General features: G+C 53.0%; 1 protein-coding gene across 1 annotated transcript in view; it reads right to left on the bottom strand.

The window, feature by feature from the left end:
* Nucleotides 1-17,764, bottom strand: part of CHSY1 (chondroitin sulfate synthase 1) — a 48,289-nt gene that overhangs the window by 27,537 nt on the left and 2,988 nt on the right. The window contains exon 2 of the mRNA XM_036495455.2: nt 10,426-10,921. Within this exon, the coding sequence (XP_036351348.2) occupies nt 10,426-10,921 (496 nt within the window). The remainder of the gene's footprint in view (nt 1-10,425; nt 10,922-17,764) is intronic.

Here is a 17,764-nt window from a genome sequence, read left to right as displayed (position 1 = left end):
CTGATGGGCTTGAGAAAGTAGCAGAGAATGGCTCAAGTCCTTGAGCACCTGTAGCCACATGGGAGATTGGGAGAAGCTCCTGGCTCCTGGCTTCAGACCAGCTCAGCTCAAGGCGTTGTGGCCATTTGGGGAGTGAACCAATGGAGGATCTCTCTGTCTCTGCTTCTCTCTCTCTGTAACTCTTTCAAATAAAAAATAAACAAATCTTTAAAAAAAATGAAGATACTAGAAATTACCCCAATGAGTAAATTTAAGAACCATAAAAAGTCTCCCTTTGTTTTAAATCGTCCACAACTGAAAATGACTGATTCAAGTACATAATGACAACATTTACAAGTTAAAAAAAGAACAAAGATTTGCTCTATTTATTTATTACTATTATTATTAGATTTGCTCCATTTAGAGTATACTGTATTCATACCTACAAAGAGTGACTGTGATGAGCGGAATCGCAGGCCCTGCAGTGCAGCCGCCCAGATCAAGTTCCGAAGCTGTCCTTACAAGGAACGTGGCCTTGAGTGGGTAAATTACGTGGAGAAGAGGAAACAGGCTTAGGAAAACACAGCTTAGACGAGTTTTCTCTCTACGCCAAAAAGCAAATGGAGCCTCTTGATCTTATCCATGCCAAAAAAGAAAAAAAAAAATTACTGGAAAGCTGAATCAATGTTCCATTGTTACAGTCTCCTGAAATCAGCACTGATTTCTAAGTGTCCATTCAGAAATGCTACTGACCTACTGTGACAGCTAGAGTGTGACAGACGGCCTGGCAAGGGAGCTGCACAAACCAAGGCTGTGCCTGGGCCATCCCCGGGGCTCCGGGAAAGGCTGTGAGGGACTTCCGAGGGGCACACATAGCTCTAAATGGAAAGCAGCTTTCTTCTTAGAAGGCAGTTTTAAGTGAGAATGTGAACATCACGCTACAGTCAAACCTCTAGCAGAGGGCCCAGGTTGCAGCTCACTACTCCCACCAGCCACACTCAGCTTTCGTCCAAGGTGCTGTCCCCAGCCACCCTGCAGGCTGGCAGCCAGCTGTGGGAAGAGGGGGTGCACGCTCCTACCCTGTCCATTCTCTGAGGGCACTTTTTAAAGCAAATGCTTGCTTTGATAGCACCTCCTCCACTATCCGGGACATGACCCCAGACCTCTCATACGTCTGGCACAGCAGGTCCAAGGTCAAAGACCTGTACCTGCTGAGTGCATGTTGCTGCATCGGTCCACAGCTGGACACAGAGGACAAAAACAGGCAAGAGTGGGCCAAGGCCAACTTCCCATCAAGCCTACCCTTGTGGCAACTCTCCTCCATTTATGGGGCCAGAACCCTCAGGACCTACTGACTTCTTACAAAGCCTGTCCCCGAGTACTGTCACACTATTCCCAGCACATACGCCCTAGAGATCTTCCTTTCTCCCCACCAACTGCCCTTGAACACCATCCAAGCGCGGCTGACTCCAGCTTCCTCCTCAGCTTCGCCCACATTGGTGACTCCATCCCTCCAAGTAACTCAGCATCGTTGCCCTCACTTCCTGACACTCCCACTGAGAAGTCAAGTCAAGGGGAGAGTAGGAGCAGCAGTGCGCCCAGTACACAGCAGACACACAGTTCTCATGTGACTTTAGCCATTGTTTCTAAAGTGACGTGTTTGCACTGTGTGGGGTGTTCCGATGTTCACATGCATCTTACCTGATGAAATGTATAGAATTCTAAGTTATTACGTAGTCAGTTTATAAACACCAAAATGACAAACAGACATTCCTCAAGGAGGCAAGGACACGCTTGATAAACGGCATCAGTATGGCTAAGAACATAAACCTGGAGTCCCTGGTGTGGGAGACACACTGACATACTAATGGGTGTGCAAAGAATGTCTTCAGTAGTTCCCGCTCAGGGGTATGGCTTACAAAACGAAAAGCTTCACAAGTCAGGGCCCGGCACCAAAGAAAATATTTGTGCTGATTTCTTTTATCCTTACTCTGAGGTATGGAGAAAAACTCATAGAAAGTCATTTCTGATTTCTTTATCCCTTCTCTGAGACAAAACTCAGAAGCCAGACACTACAGGGTTACCCACGATGAGATCAGCAGGGGCACTGGCGTTACATTGCTGAGCGAAAACGCAAGAATCCTTTTCAGCCGGGGGAAGCTCTGCTCTAACGGACCGTTACACATTTTCTGCAGTAATAACACGGTTCATTATAAGCCCGCTCAGATGATAAGCTCTTTATGAGGTCTCCACGCCTGCAGCCCTGGCAAACAAAGGCCTCCCTGTCTGCCATTTCCTAGAAGTCTCCAGGCTCCCTGTCACACCCTACACAATGTCCACTCAGAGCCACAGAGGGCCCCGCCTCCCTCAAAAGGGCAGCAGGCATGGCCTGCGAGGCTGGCCCCTGACGCCAAAGACTCATGAAAGCTAAGAGGCTACAACCCAACTACAGACTTCCGCCTGATCTGTCCCTGCCCACCATCCCTTCCCTCTCCCCGTCCAGGGCACCTCACGGCACACGACCATCATAGTCCCTGCATCCCTCTCCTCTCTTGGGAGAGCCCAGGCCAGGCATCCTGTAAAAGCTGCCACCCTCAGGTAGGTGTCGGGTTTTCTCCTGCCTGGGTGGGGTGCTGGCCCGGGAAGCCTACACACCCAAGATGTGCTGCGGAGACGCTGGGGAATGCAAGGGGTGGAGGTAGGCTCTACCCCCACAGGAGGCCCTCCAGCCACCGCAGTCACCCAACCACACTCCCTAACTACTTTTTAAAAAGTGCCGATCACTGCATAAGTCAATCTGAGGCTTGAGAGAGATTTCTGACCAGATCACCCAGACACGCTTGAAAAACCAACCGCACTTAAAATCATCTTTTAGTTTCGGCTTCAGGGTCTGCCAGCTTCACCTATGGCCACAAATGCTCTGTTTTCAGTGCCTGGTCAACCCTGGTCTTTCTGCACGCTGCCCACTGACCTCCACTCCCAACTGGAACGCAACTTGCAGCTGCGACCACAGTCTAGAGCAGGAGAGGAACACGGGCTACACGCGTGGACGCAGTGCAGATCTCTGTAACACAGGAGTGGGGGGCCATCTGAGTGTGGACGAGCAGCAGCAACCGCTCTCGAACAGGAGCAAAGGCAGGAGTCACCAAGGAAGCCAGTGACCAGTGCAGGTCATTGGACTCCACCTGCGAGATGCCAGGCGTGGGGCCCGGCAATCTGCTTGTTGGTGGGCACGTCACCTGGTCTCGTGCCTTCCACAAGCACCCGGGTGGGTGGAGGAGCTGCAAGGGCAACAATGTGTACTATGAATGCACATATGTGCACACACTTTCCTGACAGACCTCTGCACCGCTCAAGCTTGAGCAAGGCTGCCTTACACGTGCAGACCTTCTGCAGTGTTACCACCTCTTCCCTAACACAGAGAGCAGCGCCTCAGCCAAACGACACTGCTACGGCGAGGGTCAGGGCCGCTCACCATTCCCCCTCTCTCATTACCTCCCAGACACCACATGGTCCTATTAGTCTGATAAAGTTGACACTGGAACTGCAAGATCTAGCCCATGAGAGGCTCCACCAAGGCAACTAGGCGGTGCACAACTCCAGGTGACCCAGGTAATCGGGCACATCCACAGCCTCCCTCCCAGCCTGCTTTCCCACGTGGCTTATGCCATGGGACTCTGGTTCATCAACTTGGTGGTGAGGCAGGTTTTACACACAATAACCCGCTGTCACATACTAATGATAAATTTTCATAACTGAGGAATCACTTTACTCTCATTACTAATGACTTGAATCACACTTGGAATACTGACACATCTTAAAATGCAGATGATCAATTCTCTTATAGAAACTGAGAAGACGATGCCTGTAACTTCAAGTTTCTCAACAGGGACTTGAAGACCCCAACGTTCTACATGTCATCGTCAGGCACGCGCCCACGGAGGGCCTGAGTTCCCAGTGATTCCCCATGACCATCTTTCTCAGATACTGGTGGACCATCATCCCCAACCCCTACTCGCAGAAAACAGATCTCATGGAGCCAACATGATGGATCAACAGGCTAATGTTTTGCCTTGCAGTGCCAGCATTCCTTATGGGCGCCAATCTGTGTCCCAGATGTTCCACTTCTGCTTCAGCTGCTTGCTTATGGTCTGGGAAAGCACTAGAGGATGGTTCAAGTCTTTGGGATTCTGCACTCATATGGAAGACCTGGAAGAAGCTCCTATCTGTTTCAGATGAGTTCAGCTCTGGCCATTGTGGCTATTTGGGGAGTGAATCAGCAGGTGGAAGATCTTACTCTGTTTCTCCTTTCCTCTATTAATCTGCCTTTCAAATAAAAATAAATAAGTCTTACAAACAAGCATGTCTTATAATTCATGGGCATGCACTACAATGCAAGTTTTCCATGAAACACACCGTGTTCACAGCCCAAATGTAATCTAGGTGGCCAGTGCAAAGCCACGCTGGCTTCACTGAACACAACACACGCACGGCCTGCCTTTCATTCCTGGACATGCACTCTGTGCCTGTCACCTGCTGTGGTCCCAGGAATCTCTTCAGCCCTTGAGAGAATCCTGCAACCTGGCAATCCCTGCTAGGAGCCTACATTTAAGGGAACAGGTCCGAGGATTTAGGTCACCTGCTGCCCAGAGCCGCGTGAGTGAAGTATGAAGCTGAGTGGAACACTGGTTCCAGCCCAGCCCTCCTTGTGTCACAGGTGCATCCTCACCACCACCACCTGCGCCACTGGGGCCACCTTTTACCTTGTCACTCCACCTTACTGCATCCCACCCTTCTTTTTCCACTTCTGTCCCTCTGTACTCCAAGTCCCACCGGGCTAGAAGATGGCAGAGTACACTTCCTGTGCTGCTGTGGCCCCAAGTGGGCAGTGTGTTGCTGCCAAGACACCATGACTTAAGTAATAAATGGATATGCAGGCATGTTTTAACTAACCGGTCCCAAGTTTTTCTAATTCTTAAGGCACAACACTTTGACTTCCCAAACAGAATAGAAAGGGATACTTAAGAGAAGCTCACATAAGCAGGCAAAGCAAATTCAAGTGTAGCGACACCGCAATGGATGGTCTTGGGTGGCTTCAATGAAAGGGAGCAGAGTTTTATTAAAGACCCCCGAACATCCTTTCTTCCAGAAAAGTAGAGAGACCACTGCCAACACTGTCAGAGGCGACCATTTCCAGGCTCTGGGTTTGAGCTGACAGTGTGTAATGATGTGGAGTGTTTATGGGAACTAAGCTTTGTGCCATTTTTAACTTGCCTTACTTCCACCCCCCACTTCCTGGGTCTGCTTTGGCTTTCAAAACCCAAGCCCACAATCACAATGAAAAGGAGCAGCCTGAAGCCACCACAAGGGTCACAGGCGGGCCTGGAGCTCCTTCAAAGACTCATTCCCAGCAAACTGCCATCATGTGACCTCTGTTGGATCCTGAGGCCTCCCTGACATGGCTGTCCTAGCCAGCCTACCCAGAGCTCCCCTACAGCCTCTCTGGGCATTTGTCAAAATCAAGCACAAGCAACTGCTGAATACTGAACTGCCCCAGGGTGTGGCTGACAGGGCAAAGAACAGGCGAGAACCGCTTCAGAAGAGAAGCAGGGGAAGAAGCTGTGCGTCTGGGACTCTGCAAAGTCCCACAGTCTAGGTTCCTGAGAACCCAGAAGGTCACAGGCACGCAAGGGGTTGTTGACAAGCTCAGGAAGGAGACTGAAAGCCCCATCACTACCTGACCTGGAGGCATTGCACAAGCAGGAAGCGACGGCCAAGACACAGCTTTCCACTGCCTGGCCCATGTTCAGGGCAAGCACGAACAGGTACACACTTTCTCGGCCAACACAAGGATGTGTCTCCCCTTGGGGCACCCAAAAGATGTCTGTCCACTAAGCAAAGCACGTGGGCGCCTGCGGGAGCACACACACGACAGGGACAGACTTCACTGGGCCACTTCTGAGAACTCACCACAGGCAGCAACACCGCCAAGCCCTGGGGAGGGGCCAGAGTCTGACATTTCAATATTAATAAACTCTCAGATCCTACAGTTGAGATGGGTACAGAAACAAGACAGCATGGCTCACTCACAGCCGAGAAAGGGCAGCACTAACCAATCAGACATTACTGTTATTACTGTTAGGACTATTATTTTAAAGAGTCCAGCAACATTCTGGAGCTGTAAAGCAGTTTCTACAATGAAAATCTCACTGCAGGGCCCAGCGTGGTAGCCTAGTGGCTAAAGTCCTCGCCTTGAACACGCCGGGATCCCATATGGGCGCCAGTTCTAATCCCGGTAGCCTCACTTTCCGTCCAGCTCCTGCCTGTGGCTTGGGAAAGGAGTCAAGGACAACACAAAACCTTGGGACCCTGCACCTGGGAGACCTGGAAGAAGCTCCTGGATCCTAGCTTCAGATTGGCTCAGTTCCAGCCATTGTGGCCACTTGGGGAGTGAATCAGTGGATGGAAGATCTTCCTTGCTGTCTCTCTTCCTCTCTGTATATCTGATTTTCCAATAAAAATAAATCTTAAAAAAAAAAAAACACAAAAAAGCACCTCACCGCAGATTTGAGCAGAGGAGTCAGTGTAATGGCCAAAATCGATTGAGACAACCCATACAGAAAAGTTAACAGAGACCAGCAGATGTAGGACGGACATTCATGGCAGTGGAGGTGCGGTGGAAACAATATCTAAAGAAACAAGTGACATACATTCAACACCAAAGAAAAGCAACCTGCACACCCAAGAAGCTCGACAAACTCCAAGCATGACAGACCCAAGGAAGTCACTCCACACTGGGTGGCCAAGGGAAGGCAGGAAGCTGCAAGGGAGTCGGATAACCACACAGAGGGGTTCCAAGCAAGTCTGACAGCCAGAAACCAGGGGTGGGACGGGCATTCGGCCTGACATGAAGCCACCAAGCAGGACGCCCGTATCCCATGGCAGAGTGTCTGACTCAGCCTTGCTCCTAACTCCAGCTTCCTGCTAACACACAGGAATGATGGCTCTTGATGGGTGGTCTCAGCTTCCTGCCACCCACATGGACTTGAACTAAGTCCCAGGCTCCCATAGGGAGTGCACCGGTGGACGGGCTGGGGCCCCTGCACCCACATGGAAGACCCGGATCAGCTTAACTCTGGCTGCTTGGCCATTTGGGGAGTCAACCAGCAGATGGAAGATTTCTCTCTGTGGCTCTCCTTCTCTCCATAAATCTGATCTGCCTTTCCAATTAAAAAAAAGAACACTTTAAATAAAAAAATAAATAAAATGAAAAGAATACTTAAGCCATCTTTTCGTTACCTATTAATAACAGTATGGTATGGTGTTTCACATATTTGTCTAAATAAAACAAATTACTGCTTCAATTATTTTTCAATGATGTTTCTCAAAAGATTCTGGAATAGTCCGAGCTCATAGTCCAACCACAGGCTGGTGTGTTGAAAGCTCCTGGACTCAGGAAGGAGGACTCCTGGGAGCACAATAACAAACCCTGAGGACTCCAGCGGGCAGCACCGAAGCCCCATGGAAAAGGAAACGGAGAGGCCTCAGCACACAGCAAACATCCCAAAGGAGAAAACCCTTACAAAGGATAACAAGAAGCTGCCAGGGAGAAGCTTGCAGCACACTGAAAAATACACCGGACAGACGTTTGTGGCCCAGAGACAGGAAGAACTGCTTTTAATGAGACATACAGAGCACAAGCCACGAGGAGAGAATGATGGATTAGATGATGCTTGGAGTTGTGATGTGCGCAGAATAAAAACCCCATCAGGAAGAATAGTGAATGACACTGGGCCTGAATTCACAACGCATGCAGAGTAAAAATCCCACGATGCCATCCAGGAGAAGACACTGCTTCCAGAACAAAGAGCTCTAACAAAACCATCATACAGGCAGCATCTCAGCAGATGTGGGGCCAAGACTGCAAACAGGCAACAGACAGGAGCAGGGAGCGAGCTCCCACAAGGCAGGGGGAGGTGGGCAGGCACAGCCCCTGGAGAGCCAGCTCAGGAACTCTGCTGCCATTATGCACTCAAAGGACCAAAAAGCAGCAAGGGCCCTTGACTCGCCTACCCCAGGGTGGACCTCAATGCTGCTGTCCCTGACACAGGCCCCAAGGCCACTTACAGGGAACATCAAGTCTAAGGGGTGACTCCAAGCACCCAGACAGGGTGACGCCAGGCCCCCCCCAGTGTAGGGTGCTGGAAACCTTTAGGGGAAGGGGAAAAAACTGGTTGAAGATAGCCTCCGATCTCGTGGCTCCTGGATGACACAATTCCATCTTGGCACTAATCCTATAGCGAAGTTCATGATAAAGTTCAAGATCCTGGCTCTGCTGGATGTCCATGGATCATCAGGACTGCATAAGACAAGTCTTAGCCAATGCAACTCCAGCAAGGCTTCTAAGCGCAAAGAATTCCAAAACACAAAAAGCCATTACACAGTTTCACTGTAATGTTATCACTGCGTAAAATTCAGGATAGGAGAAATGCAGAAATATCACCAGTGGGGGCCAGCAGCCTATGTGAACATCAGCTTGAGTCCTGGCTACTCCTCTTCTAATCTAGCCCCCTGCTAATGCGCCTGGGAAAGGAGCAGAAGACGGTTCAGTTGCCTCTGAACCAGTTGGGAGATCTGGGAGAAGCTCCTAGCTCCTGGCTTTGGCCTGGCAAAGTGCTGGCCATTGTGGTCATTTGGGGCGTGAACCAGTGGATGGAAGACCTCTCTCTCTTCCTCTGTAATTATCTTTCAAATAAATAAATTTCAAAAGATACTGCCAGGGCCTGGCATACTGGCTCAGTGGCCAAATGACTGCCTTGCATGCGCCAGGATTCCATGTGGGTGCCAGTTCGTGTCCTGGCTACTCCACTTCCCATCCAGCTCCGTTTGTGGCCTGGGAAAGCAGTAGAGGATGGCCCAAAGCCTTGGGACCCTGCAACTATGTGGGAGACCTCAAAGAAGCTTAAGATCAGCTCAGCTCCAGCACTGCAGCCACTTGGGAAATGAACCAGCAGACTGAAGATCTTTCTGCCTCTCCCTCTCTCTGTAACTCGGCCTTTCCAATTTAAAAAAAAAAAAAAAAAAAAAAGATACAATCAGCTGTAGTCTGCATAAAGCAGAAAAAGCAGAAAGAAGCCCCAAGTAACTTTCTCTGCTGCAGAAACCTCACCAAGAGGGTTCCCCTGGATTGAGAATAGGTGTCTGTTCACGGGGAGATTGGAGCTGGATGTGCAGGATCACATAGCAATTGTAACATCATGAATTTATCATCTAAAATCGCATAGAAAAGCACCCTTGAAACCCCACCCACTACTGGCAAAGTTCCCACAAGAGAAACAGTCATGAAAAGACAGTCACAGGGCCCGGCGGCTTGGCCTAGCGGTTAAAGTCCTCGCCTTGAAAGCCCCGGGATCCCATATGGGTGCTGGTTCTAATCCCGGCAGCTCCACTTCCCATCCAGCTCCCTGCTTGTGGCCTGGGAAGGCAGTTGAGGACGGCCCAATGCATTGGGACACTGCACCCAAGTGGGAGACCCGGAAGAGGTTCCTGGTTCCCGGCTTCGGATGGGCGCGCACCGGCCCGTTGCGGCTCACTTGGGGAGTGAATCATCGGATGGAAGATCTTCCTCTCTGTCTCTCCTCCTCTGTGTATATCTGGCTGTAATAAAATGAATAAATCTTTAAAAAAAAAAAAGACAAGACAGTCACAGCAAATGTGGGGTGAGAAGAGTATGGGCAAGAATTACGGCCTCTGCACCTGGCGCCAGAGCAAAGGCAACCGCACCTGGCAGAAACGCACTGCTGTCGCCGCGTGAGCGGCTGGCAGCCCCTCCTGACACCGCATGGCCGGCTCCCACGGTGCAGGCCAGGGGCACACACCTGCCAATACAGTGGCCAGCGCTAACAGCCCACTCCCCCGACACCTAACAAGTACAGCTCCTGTGGACGCCGCTCTTTGCATGTCGGAAGAGCTGAGATGTCACCAGTCAGCCTTGATGATGAGAGGATAAACAGAGTGCCCACTCAGACAGGATGACCATCCCCGAAGCCAAGGTCAAGGTCCACGCAAAATCAATCCCGGCCTTTCGTCATCACTCCTCCTTGTGTGGGCTCCTGCCCTGCATGGGCCAACGTGACAGGAGAGTGGGCCTCTGGGAGGCCGGAGGAGGGGACGCTGGCACAGGTCAGAGAGGACGACTTGCAGGATGATCATGAACACATCACTGTGACATCTCTGTCTCTGCAGGCCCCCCACTCCATGCCTCACTGACTGAAGGGACGCTCTAGCAGCCAAGAGAAAAGGCAGGGGCAGGAGTTCAAATTTTAAAAAGAAAGGTTAAAAACACGTCATCAATTAGGGCCTACTTTAACCACCAGCTTCTCTGGCTGACTCCCCAGCACTGTCAAGGCCAAAAGTTCTTCCCACAAGAAGGAATTCTGTTCTTACCTCGTACGACCAGACACACTGCACACCTGCGAAGCGCCGGACACACCTCCCCACCTCCACGTCCTCGTGCGTGGTGTACATCTCCCGCAGGCACTTCCCGATGTGCGGGACCATCCTGCGCAGGACCTCGCGGCTCATGATCACGCCGGGTCCCCCCATGCAAAAGTTCTCCCCGGGCTCCAGGGCCAGCTTCCCCATCTCCTCCGTGGTGCCCAGGCCCGTCTGCCCCAGGAAGAGGGGCTCGCTGCTGTTCAGACTCCTCAGGAAGTTCTCCAGGCGGTCTCCTTTGATGTACACGTCGTCGTCTGCGCGCATGAACCACTCATACCGGTCCAGGTAGTGGTCGTGCATGTACTTGAGCATCATGAACGACTTCTTCTGCGGGGGGTATGAGTCGTCCACGCCCCGCAGCGGCACCACGGGGATCGGCACCGATGTGTCCGAGCCCTCGCTGGAGAAGAACTCCACCTTCCCAGGAATGCTCTTGGACCACGTTCTGGAATTAAAGGAAGTATCAGTTAGCCAACAGCTGACACCGAGCTGCTTATTGCAGAAGTTCCCCGGCTGTTCTCCCTGAAGCTGCCTGACCTGTCTACTTCCTTCTAATGGCCGTTCAGGCTACCGGGAATCGTGCAGCCCAATCCTTAAAGATCCTGGCCTAAGCCCTGGCTCCAGGAGAAACCCAAATGGCCAAAGAAGTGAGGCCAGGATGGGAAGGTTCATTTTCTGAAACCACCAACTCCCTGGCCACAAAGCTCCCCGCTGTATAAAATCACCACCAACATCTCCACCAACAAATGAACTGCTCACTCAGCATGTTTTCTCTGCCCAGCAGGTGCCAAGCACGACCCCTAACACACAGCTGACATCAGGAGACAGACGGCTTTCAGAAGAGCCTGCAAACTTGAGACAAGTTATTCAAAAGAGCAGGGTACAGACGGCAGCCCAGACTCTTCCAGGGCAGAGGGACGGTGGAGAGTCTGAGGCAGAGACTGGTGTGTGGGGGGAAACAATGCTGTCATGCCGACATGGAGGTAGACCCCTCAGGGCCTGGCAGAGCCCACAGAGACATGGGCATCTCCGCACTCTTCAACCCACAGAAGGATGGAGAAGACGAGGAATGCAGGTGTGCTCTGAGGTCCCCAGGGTGGGGACAGAGCGGGAAGGAACCAGCAGGCCACGGGGAGAAGAGCCATGTGCTCCCACAGCAGTGCAGACCAGGCGAGGAAGGACACGGTTTGCCCATCTGGCAGCTGGCTACTGATGGGCATCAGAGGCAGGCACCTTCCCACGGCATTCCTCCACGCCTCCCTCAGGCTGGATGCTAAGAGCTGAGGGCGTACAGCCACGACAACCACTGCTCCCAGGAAACACAAAGAAAGGGGACACTGCGAAGTCAGGATGAAGAAAGTCACGGGTGCGTGCTTCTCTTCGTCCCAGGGGACGTTATTATCTTACTTCACTGTTGCAGCTGTGTATGTTACAGTGAAAAAGTGATTTGAAGAACCATGTACTTTGTTTGCTTGAAGGAAAGAGGGACGATGGGAGAGGCAGAGCAGGAGCACCTGTACTTCAAATGCCCGTGGTGGCCGGAGCTGAGCCAGGGGTCAGCAGGGCGGCAGGAAGCTGCAGCCACGAGCCAGACCCAGGGACGGCAGGCACTCTGCTGTGCTGGGCTAAGCAGCCACCCAGAGAACAACCTGAAAAGGAACCTAACGTGTGGAAAGAGGTACATCGTGGGAAAACTGGGTGCAGCAGGTGGGAGGGGGGTGGGCAGAGGTGATTATCACTTACTGCCCTCACATCTCTGCATCGGGAGAAATGCAGTAAGTCTGTCATGACCAGATACGCTCCCAGAACACAGCGCCTCCGCACCTCTGAGTGCAGTTTCAAGGCACGAAGTCTATGCCCGTTGTGTAACCGTCACTACAACTGAGCCACAAAATTTCTCTCCGCTTATCAAACTGACGTTTTCTTTTTTTTTTTTTTAAGATTTTTAAAAAATTTTATTGGAAAGGAGAGGAGAGACAGAGAAGATCTTCCGTCTGTTGATTCACTCCCCAAGTGGCCGCGATGGCCAGAGCTGTGCCAATCTGAAGCCAGGAGCATGGAGTCTCCTCCGGTTCTCCCACACACGGGTGCAGCGTCCCAGGGCTTTGGGCCGTCCTCAACCGCTTTCCCAGGCCACAAGCAAGGAGCTGGATGGGAAGTGGGGCTGCTGGGATTAAAACCGGCGCCCATATGGGATCTCGGCACATTCAAGGCCAGGACTTCAGCCACTAGGCTACTGTACTGGCCCCAAAACTGACATTCTAAAACACAGAATTAGTTAAGTTTAAAAACAATTTACGAGCCCGGTGTGGTAGCCCAGTGGCTGAGGTCTCCTCGCCTACACACCTGTAAGATGTGTCACGGTTCTTCCTACTGAAAACATGCGACAGCCCACTGTCACCCCGTGATGCAGCAACTGTAAAACGCACCCTCGTTTCAGGGAGAGCCCATCCAGTGGCACTGTCGGGCTCCGGGGGCTCCAAGTGTCCTGCAGACACGCCCCGTCGCCTAAGCAAGGAGCCCCGGTTCCCCCCTCAGAAAGCCTTCACAGCGTCCCCACAGTGTCATGGTGCCTCTGCCCAGGGATCCTTGGCTGCCTTCTAAGCGACCCAGGGAAAGTTTCAGGGCACCCAGCTGTTCCCTGGGGCCTTCGGAGATTTCTCTTTAGGGAGCCTGCACACTCCAACCGCAGGGAGGGATGGAATGATCATCTCAACTACTGGGATAGCTTCAGCCGCACTCCTAGTGGGGAGCAGGACAGGGCTGAGCACCCCGGGGCTGATGCCAGGCTGCCGGGGACCTGGCTGGCCTGCCGTCCGCCTCAGCAGCAGGCCAGGTTCCTGAAGCTTCACAGTGACAGTCAGCCTGGTGCGACACACCTGCCCCTGTTCCCAGGGAGCTCAGCACGGGCGCAGGTCCTCACTTGGAAGCGCCTTCCCAGGGTGCCTGGCTGTGTGCACCGGCTGTCCTGCACATTCTGCCATGGAGGGGTGTATCGAAAGCTTAGGAAAAAAACCACCTGGGCGTGCTGTTTAATGTAACAGCAACCAAAGCAATGTAAGGACTGATGAGATTTCACTTCTATGTAAAAGAAACAGTTTTTCTTTGTGTAACAGGCACAAAACTGAAAGAGAAACACTAAAAGGAGTTCTAAGTTTTGAAGCGTGTGACTTACACTCCCATTTGCTTGCTAAATGGTGGGGGGACTCAGCAAGTTTCCCCCGTCGCTGTTACTCATCCATGGTCACAAAACAGGAAGTCCCAGGCACTCAGGACAGACGCACCTCTGAAGTGAGGGGACAGGAAAACAGGGTTTTCCTTGGTAAAACTTAGATATTTATGCTCTTCCCTGTACAAAAAGGGACTTAAGACAACTAAAATACCTACAGGATAAGAAAAATCAGCAAGGATATGAGGCCTCAGCAAAGCGGGAAGGAGAGCCTGAGGGCAAGGCGCACAGGCCCCAGCCCCGCTGGCACCGCCCTGTGGGCACTGCCCCGCCTGCTGCACACCAGCACTGGAGCGGGACTGTGTGCCATCGTGACCCTCAGCTGGGCTCAGATGGGCCCGAGTGGCCAGCAGCCTTAGAGCAGGAAACCACGCAGCGAATCCCTGGGGACCCGTGCCCAGGTTAGGGGTGAACCCTGCTTCCAACACTGACCCCAGGAGCTCGAATGGCCACTGCTCCATGACAGAGGCCAGGGGCCACCTGAAGTGGTTGGTGTGCGGACCCAGTTCAGTCCCCAAAAGGGACACGGATGGTGGAACCCCACTGCCAGTCGAAGCAGCCCTGGTCGTTCCTGGCCAGCCGGCAGGAGGTGACTGGCATTGCCGGGCCCCCCGCCGCGGAGCTCCGCCTGGGTCCTGGCCACGGCAGCGCAGTGAATGTATTCAGTTACAGCTCCCCCTCCCGAGAATGTGGTTTCCGGCTGTGCAGTTTCCTCTTTTAAAAATGTTCACTGTCTCGCTGGGCACATCCTTCGGACATGAGCAGTCACAAGAGCTTTGGGGAGGCAGAACAGAAATCCTGACGTCACATCACACTCCTGCCAAGCTACAACACACACACGGGGGAAAGCCAGCCCCGCTGAGCCCACCTCAGCATCGGCCTGGCCACCAGCCAGGGACGCACCTCCAGCCACCTGTCCGCAGAGTCCAGGTTTCCAGCAGACAATGCGAGGGTTAACCAATGGCGACCACAGATATGTCCCACCCCAAACATGAGAATCTGAGCATACAGGGTCGGAGACAGCTGGCGAATGCTGCCGTCACCTCACCTCACCTGCCCGCTGCTGTGGCACATGCCAAGCATGCCATGTCAACAACACCTAACTGTAAGGGGGGAGCTGGAGCCGTGTGGTGTGGACCCCTCTGCAAGAGAATGTTGCTCAACAATGACCAACGGCTACCCTTTAACGGAACAATTAATGCGTTGCAACAAGCCATCTCGCATAGCATCTCCATGAGGTGTGGGAGGTCATTACGCACATTTAATGGGTGAGAAGACTGAGGCTTGAGGCCAGAAAGCTGATGAAGCTTGGAGCTGGGCTACAGATGGGTTGGAGTGACGGAGCGCACTGGCCAGTCCAGGCAGCTACTGCTCCATCCCACACGTGGGTGCCAGGGGTTATCACCCACATTTCTTTTCCAGTCTCTCAGCCACTACTGATAAGGCTGCGGAAACAGTCCTCACAGATAAGGTAGGCAGCCTGACACGTACTTCAACCACTTTCACAGGCCCTTTGTCTGCCTGGCCTGCACAAAAACCCGGACAAAACCGGCCAGTTACCAACTGGGGTTGGACTGAACTGAAGGCCAGAACACCTAATGCAGACGGGAGCTTCCGAAACCCTCCGTGTGCTGGATCCATGGTCCGGTTGGCACCCGCCACGTGCCTGTGGCCACCACTAGCATCTCGTGCGCGATGCCCAAAGCTCTTCCAGCTGTACTGCTCCTTCCTGGCATTGGATCTATGACTCAGTCACCCCTGACCTTCTGGTTTTCAAGAACCTACTGGATGAATGACAAAGCAACACAGACTGTCCCTCACATTTAATCATCTGCATTAGTCTATAGAGTAAATGTTGAGGCTCCCTTCAGGAACGACCTCAGTTAAGGGAAGCAGGTGGCTTCCAACACTTTAACTCCTACCTGGGTGTCTTGTTCCTCAGATTCTGTGTATAATCAATGGTCGCAAAGGACAACAGCAGGTGGGGAAATTCTGGGGTCCTCAGGGAGCAGCCACAGTGGGAGCCATTCACCATCACTCCAGGGATGGAGGCGTAGGGGGTGAACTGGTGCTAACTACGCTAGGAGGGCAGGCCCTGGGAGGGCAGCCCATCTGGGTCTGGGGTCAGGAGGGCCCAGAGTGCCGCCACATGCAGCCCTGGAGGAGCCGTGAGCAGGCCACCAACCTTCTCTCCTTCAACCCTCCACTCTCTTGCTGGGGCCTCCACTGGCTGAGCCTAGAAACCAGCCAGCCGGAAAAACCACCAGATGTAGCCCATGGGAGTCAGCATCCAGGGCTGGCCAGGGAAGCGTCCAGCCCCCAGGCCACATGAGGCCCATGGCCACACAGGGTGCACAGCACCATCTGGTCCTGCCTGGCCAAGGTAACCACAGGCAGGACTCTAAATTCCACACATCTATAGCAGGCTAGTATATAAGTTGGTAACTCTGTACAGCCTGAAAATGCTGCTATAAATGGTTCCTGACAGCAGGAAGTCCTTGCCACCCACTTAACAGTAATGCTGCTGGCCGGTCCTCTAAACACAGATCCTGTCCAGGTGCCCTCCTGCTGGAATGTGTCCCGTCAGCTCCAGACACCTGTAACACAAAACCCACGTTCCCGGGACCAGCCTTGTCCACAGCCCACACCTCACACCCACAGAGCTGTCCCTTCTCCCGGCTGCTTCCCGTGGCTGTCACTGCTCACTGCAGGGGACCTGCTGCTGTCTCTGCATTGGCATCCTCCAAGACGGTGCCCGTCCGCACAGTGGGTGCAGCGACTCCTTCAGGTCCCTCCACTCCCAGAACCGCCATCCTTTCCTGTTGTAGACTGCACTCAGCAACACTGGGACCTCTGTGTCAGCGACAGCTAAAGTAACAGACTGGGAAAAGGGCATCCACCAACAGGAGGAGAACACAAGCCCAGCGAGGGGGCACCCCGGGGCGGAGGCACCAACATGGGAACCCCGGACCCTTGCACGGAGACAGAACCCCGACTCTTCATCTCCCACAGAACATTCATGGCCTGGACACACTGCGTTCCTCAAGTTCACCTGCAGGCTGCTGACCGGGAGTCTCCTGGTCAACGGGCACCAAGGAAAGCGAGCAGTGTTCTAAACTGGTTCTAGATAAACACAGTTTACTCAACCCAAGAAACAGGAAATGAACTCGGAGCGCGATAAGGCCGGAGGAGCTCGGTGAGGCTGGGAACAGGAACAGGCGGCCTCAGCCGGAGCCTTGGAAGAGCCACTGGCCAGTGTGACGCGATCGGGAAATGCAAGGCGGGCACCTCAGAGGGCTTCTCCAGCTTTCTTCCCACAGGTCCCCGCAGACTGATGCCATCTCTGCCCCACGGCCCTCCCAGGGCATGCACTGGGAAAAAGCGGCTGCCTCTTTTCTCTTGAGAAAGTAAAGGAAGAACAAGCCTCACCCATGTGCAGCCTGGGAGAGGTAAGAACTGAACTAAATCCAAGGTGCTGGACCGACGAGGGTGAGGGCAGATGTTTGCAGCCAGGTCTCAGCGGCAGCAGAACTCTGCAGGCACGGTCAGGTGAGGGAGCCAAGAAATGTTTGAAACAGATGGGAATTAAGGGAATTTCGTCTACCGGATATTAAAATGTTACTCAACTTCCAATAATGCCAATGGGTGGTACTGGCGCAAGATTAAAAGAAGAGATCAGTGGAGCCAGAGGAAGTTTGAATGTGGTAAAGATGGCATTTGGAATCAGTAGGGAGATGAGCGCTTACCCAACACATGGTGCTGACACAAGGCACTGCTGGGGGAGGGGCAGTCACACGGCTGACATGATGCCTACCCTTCCTGAAGTCGGGAAAAGTGAACAGCCACTGCCTGCAATGCTGGCCTCTCACACAGGTACTGCTTCGAGGCCCACCCTGCCCTTCACAATCCAGCTCCCTGCTAACCTGCCTGGGAAAACAGTGAAGATGGCCCAAAGCCCTCCCTGGACCTGTGTGGGAGACCCGGAGGAAGTTCCCAGCTCCTAGCTTCAGACCAGACACGCCCAGCCCATCTCTGCAGCCATTCAGAGAATGAGCCAGC

Source organism: Ochotona princeps, chromosome 6 (assembly GCF_030435755.1).
Source record: "Ochotona princeps isolate mOchPri1 chromosome 6, mOchPri1.hap1, whole genome shotgun sequence".
NCBI classification, from domain to species: Eukaryota; Metazoa; Chordata; class Mammalia; order Lagomorpha; family Ochotonidae; genus Ochotona; species Ochotona princeps.
This window is presented reverse-complemented; position numbering and strand designations above follow the sequence as displayed.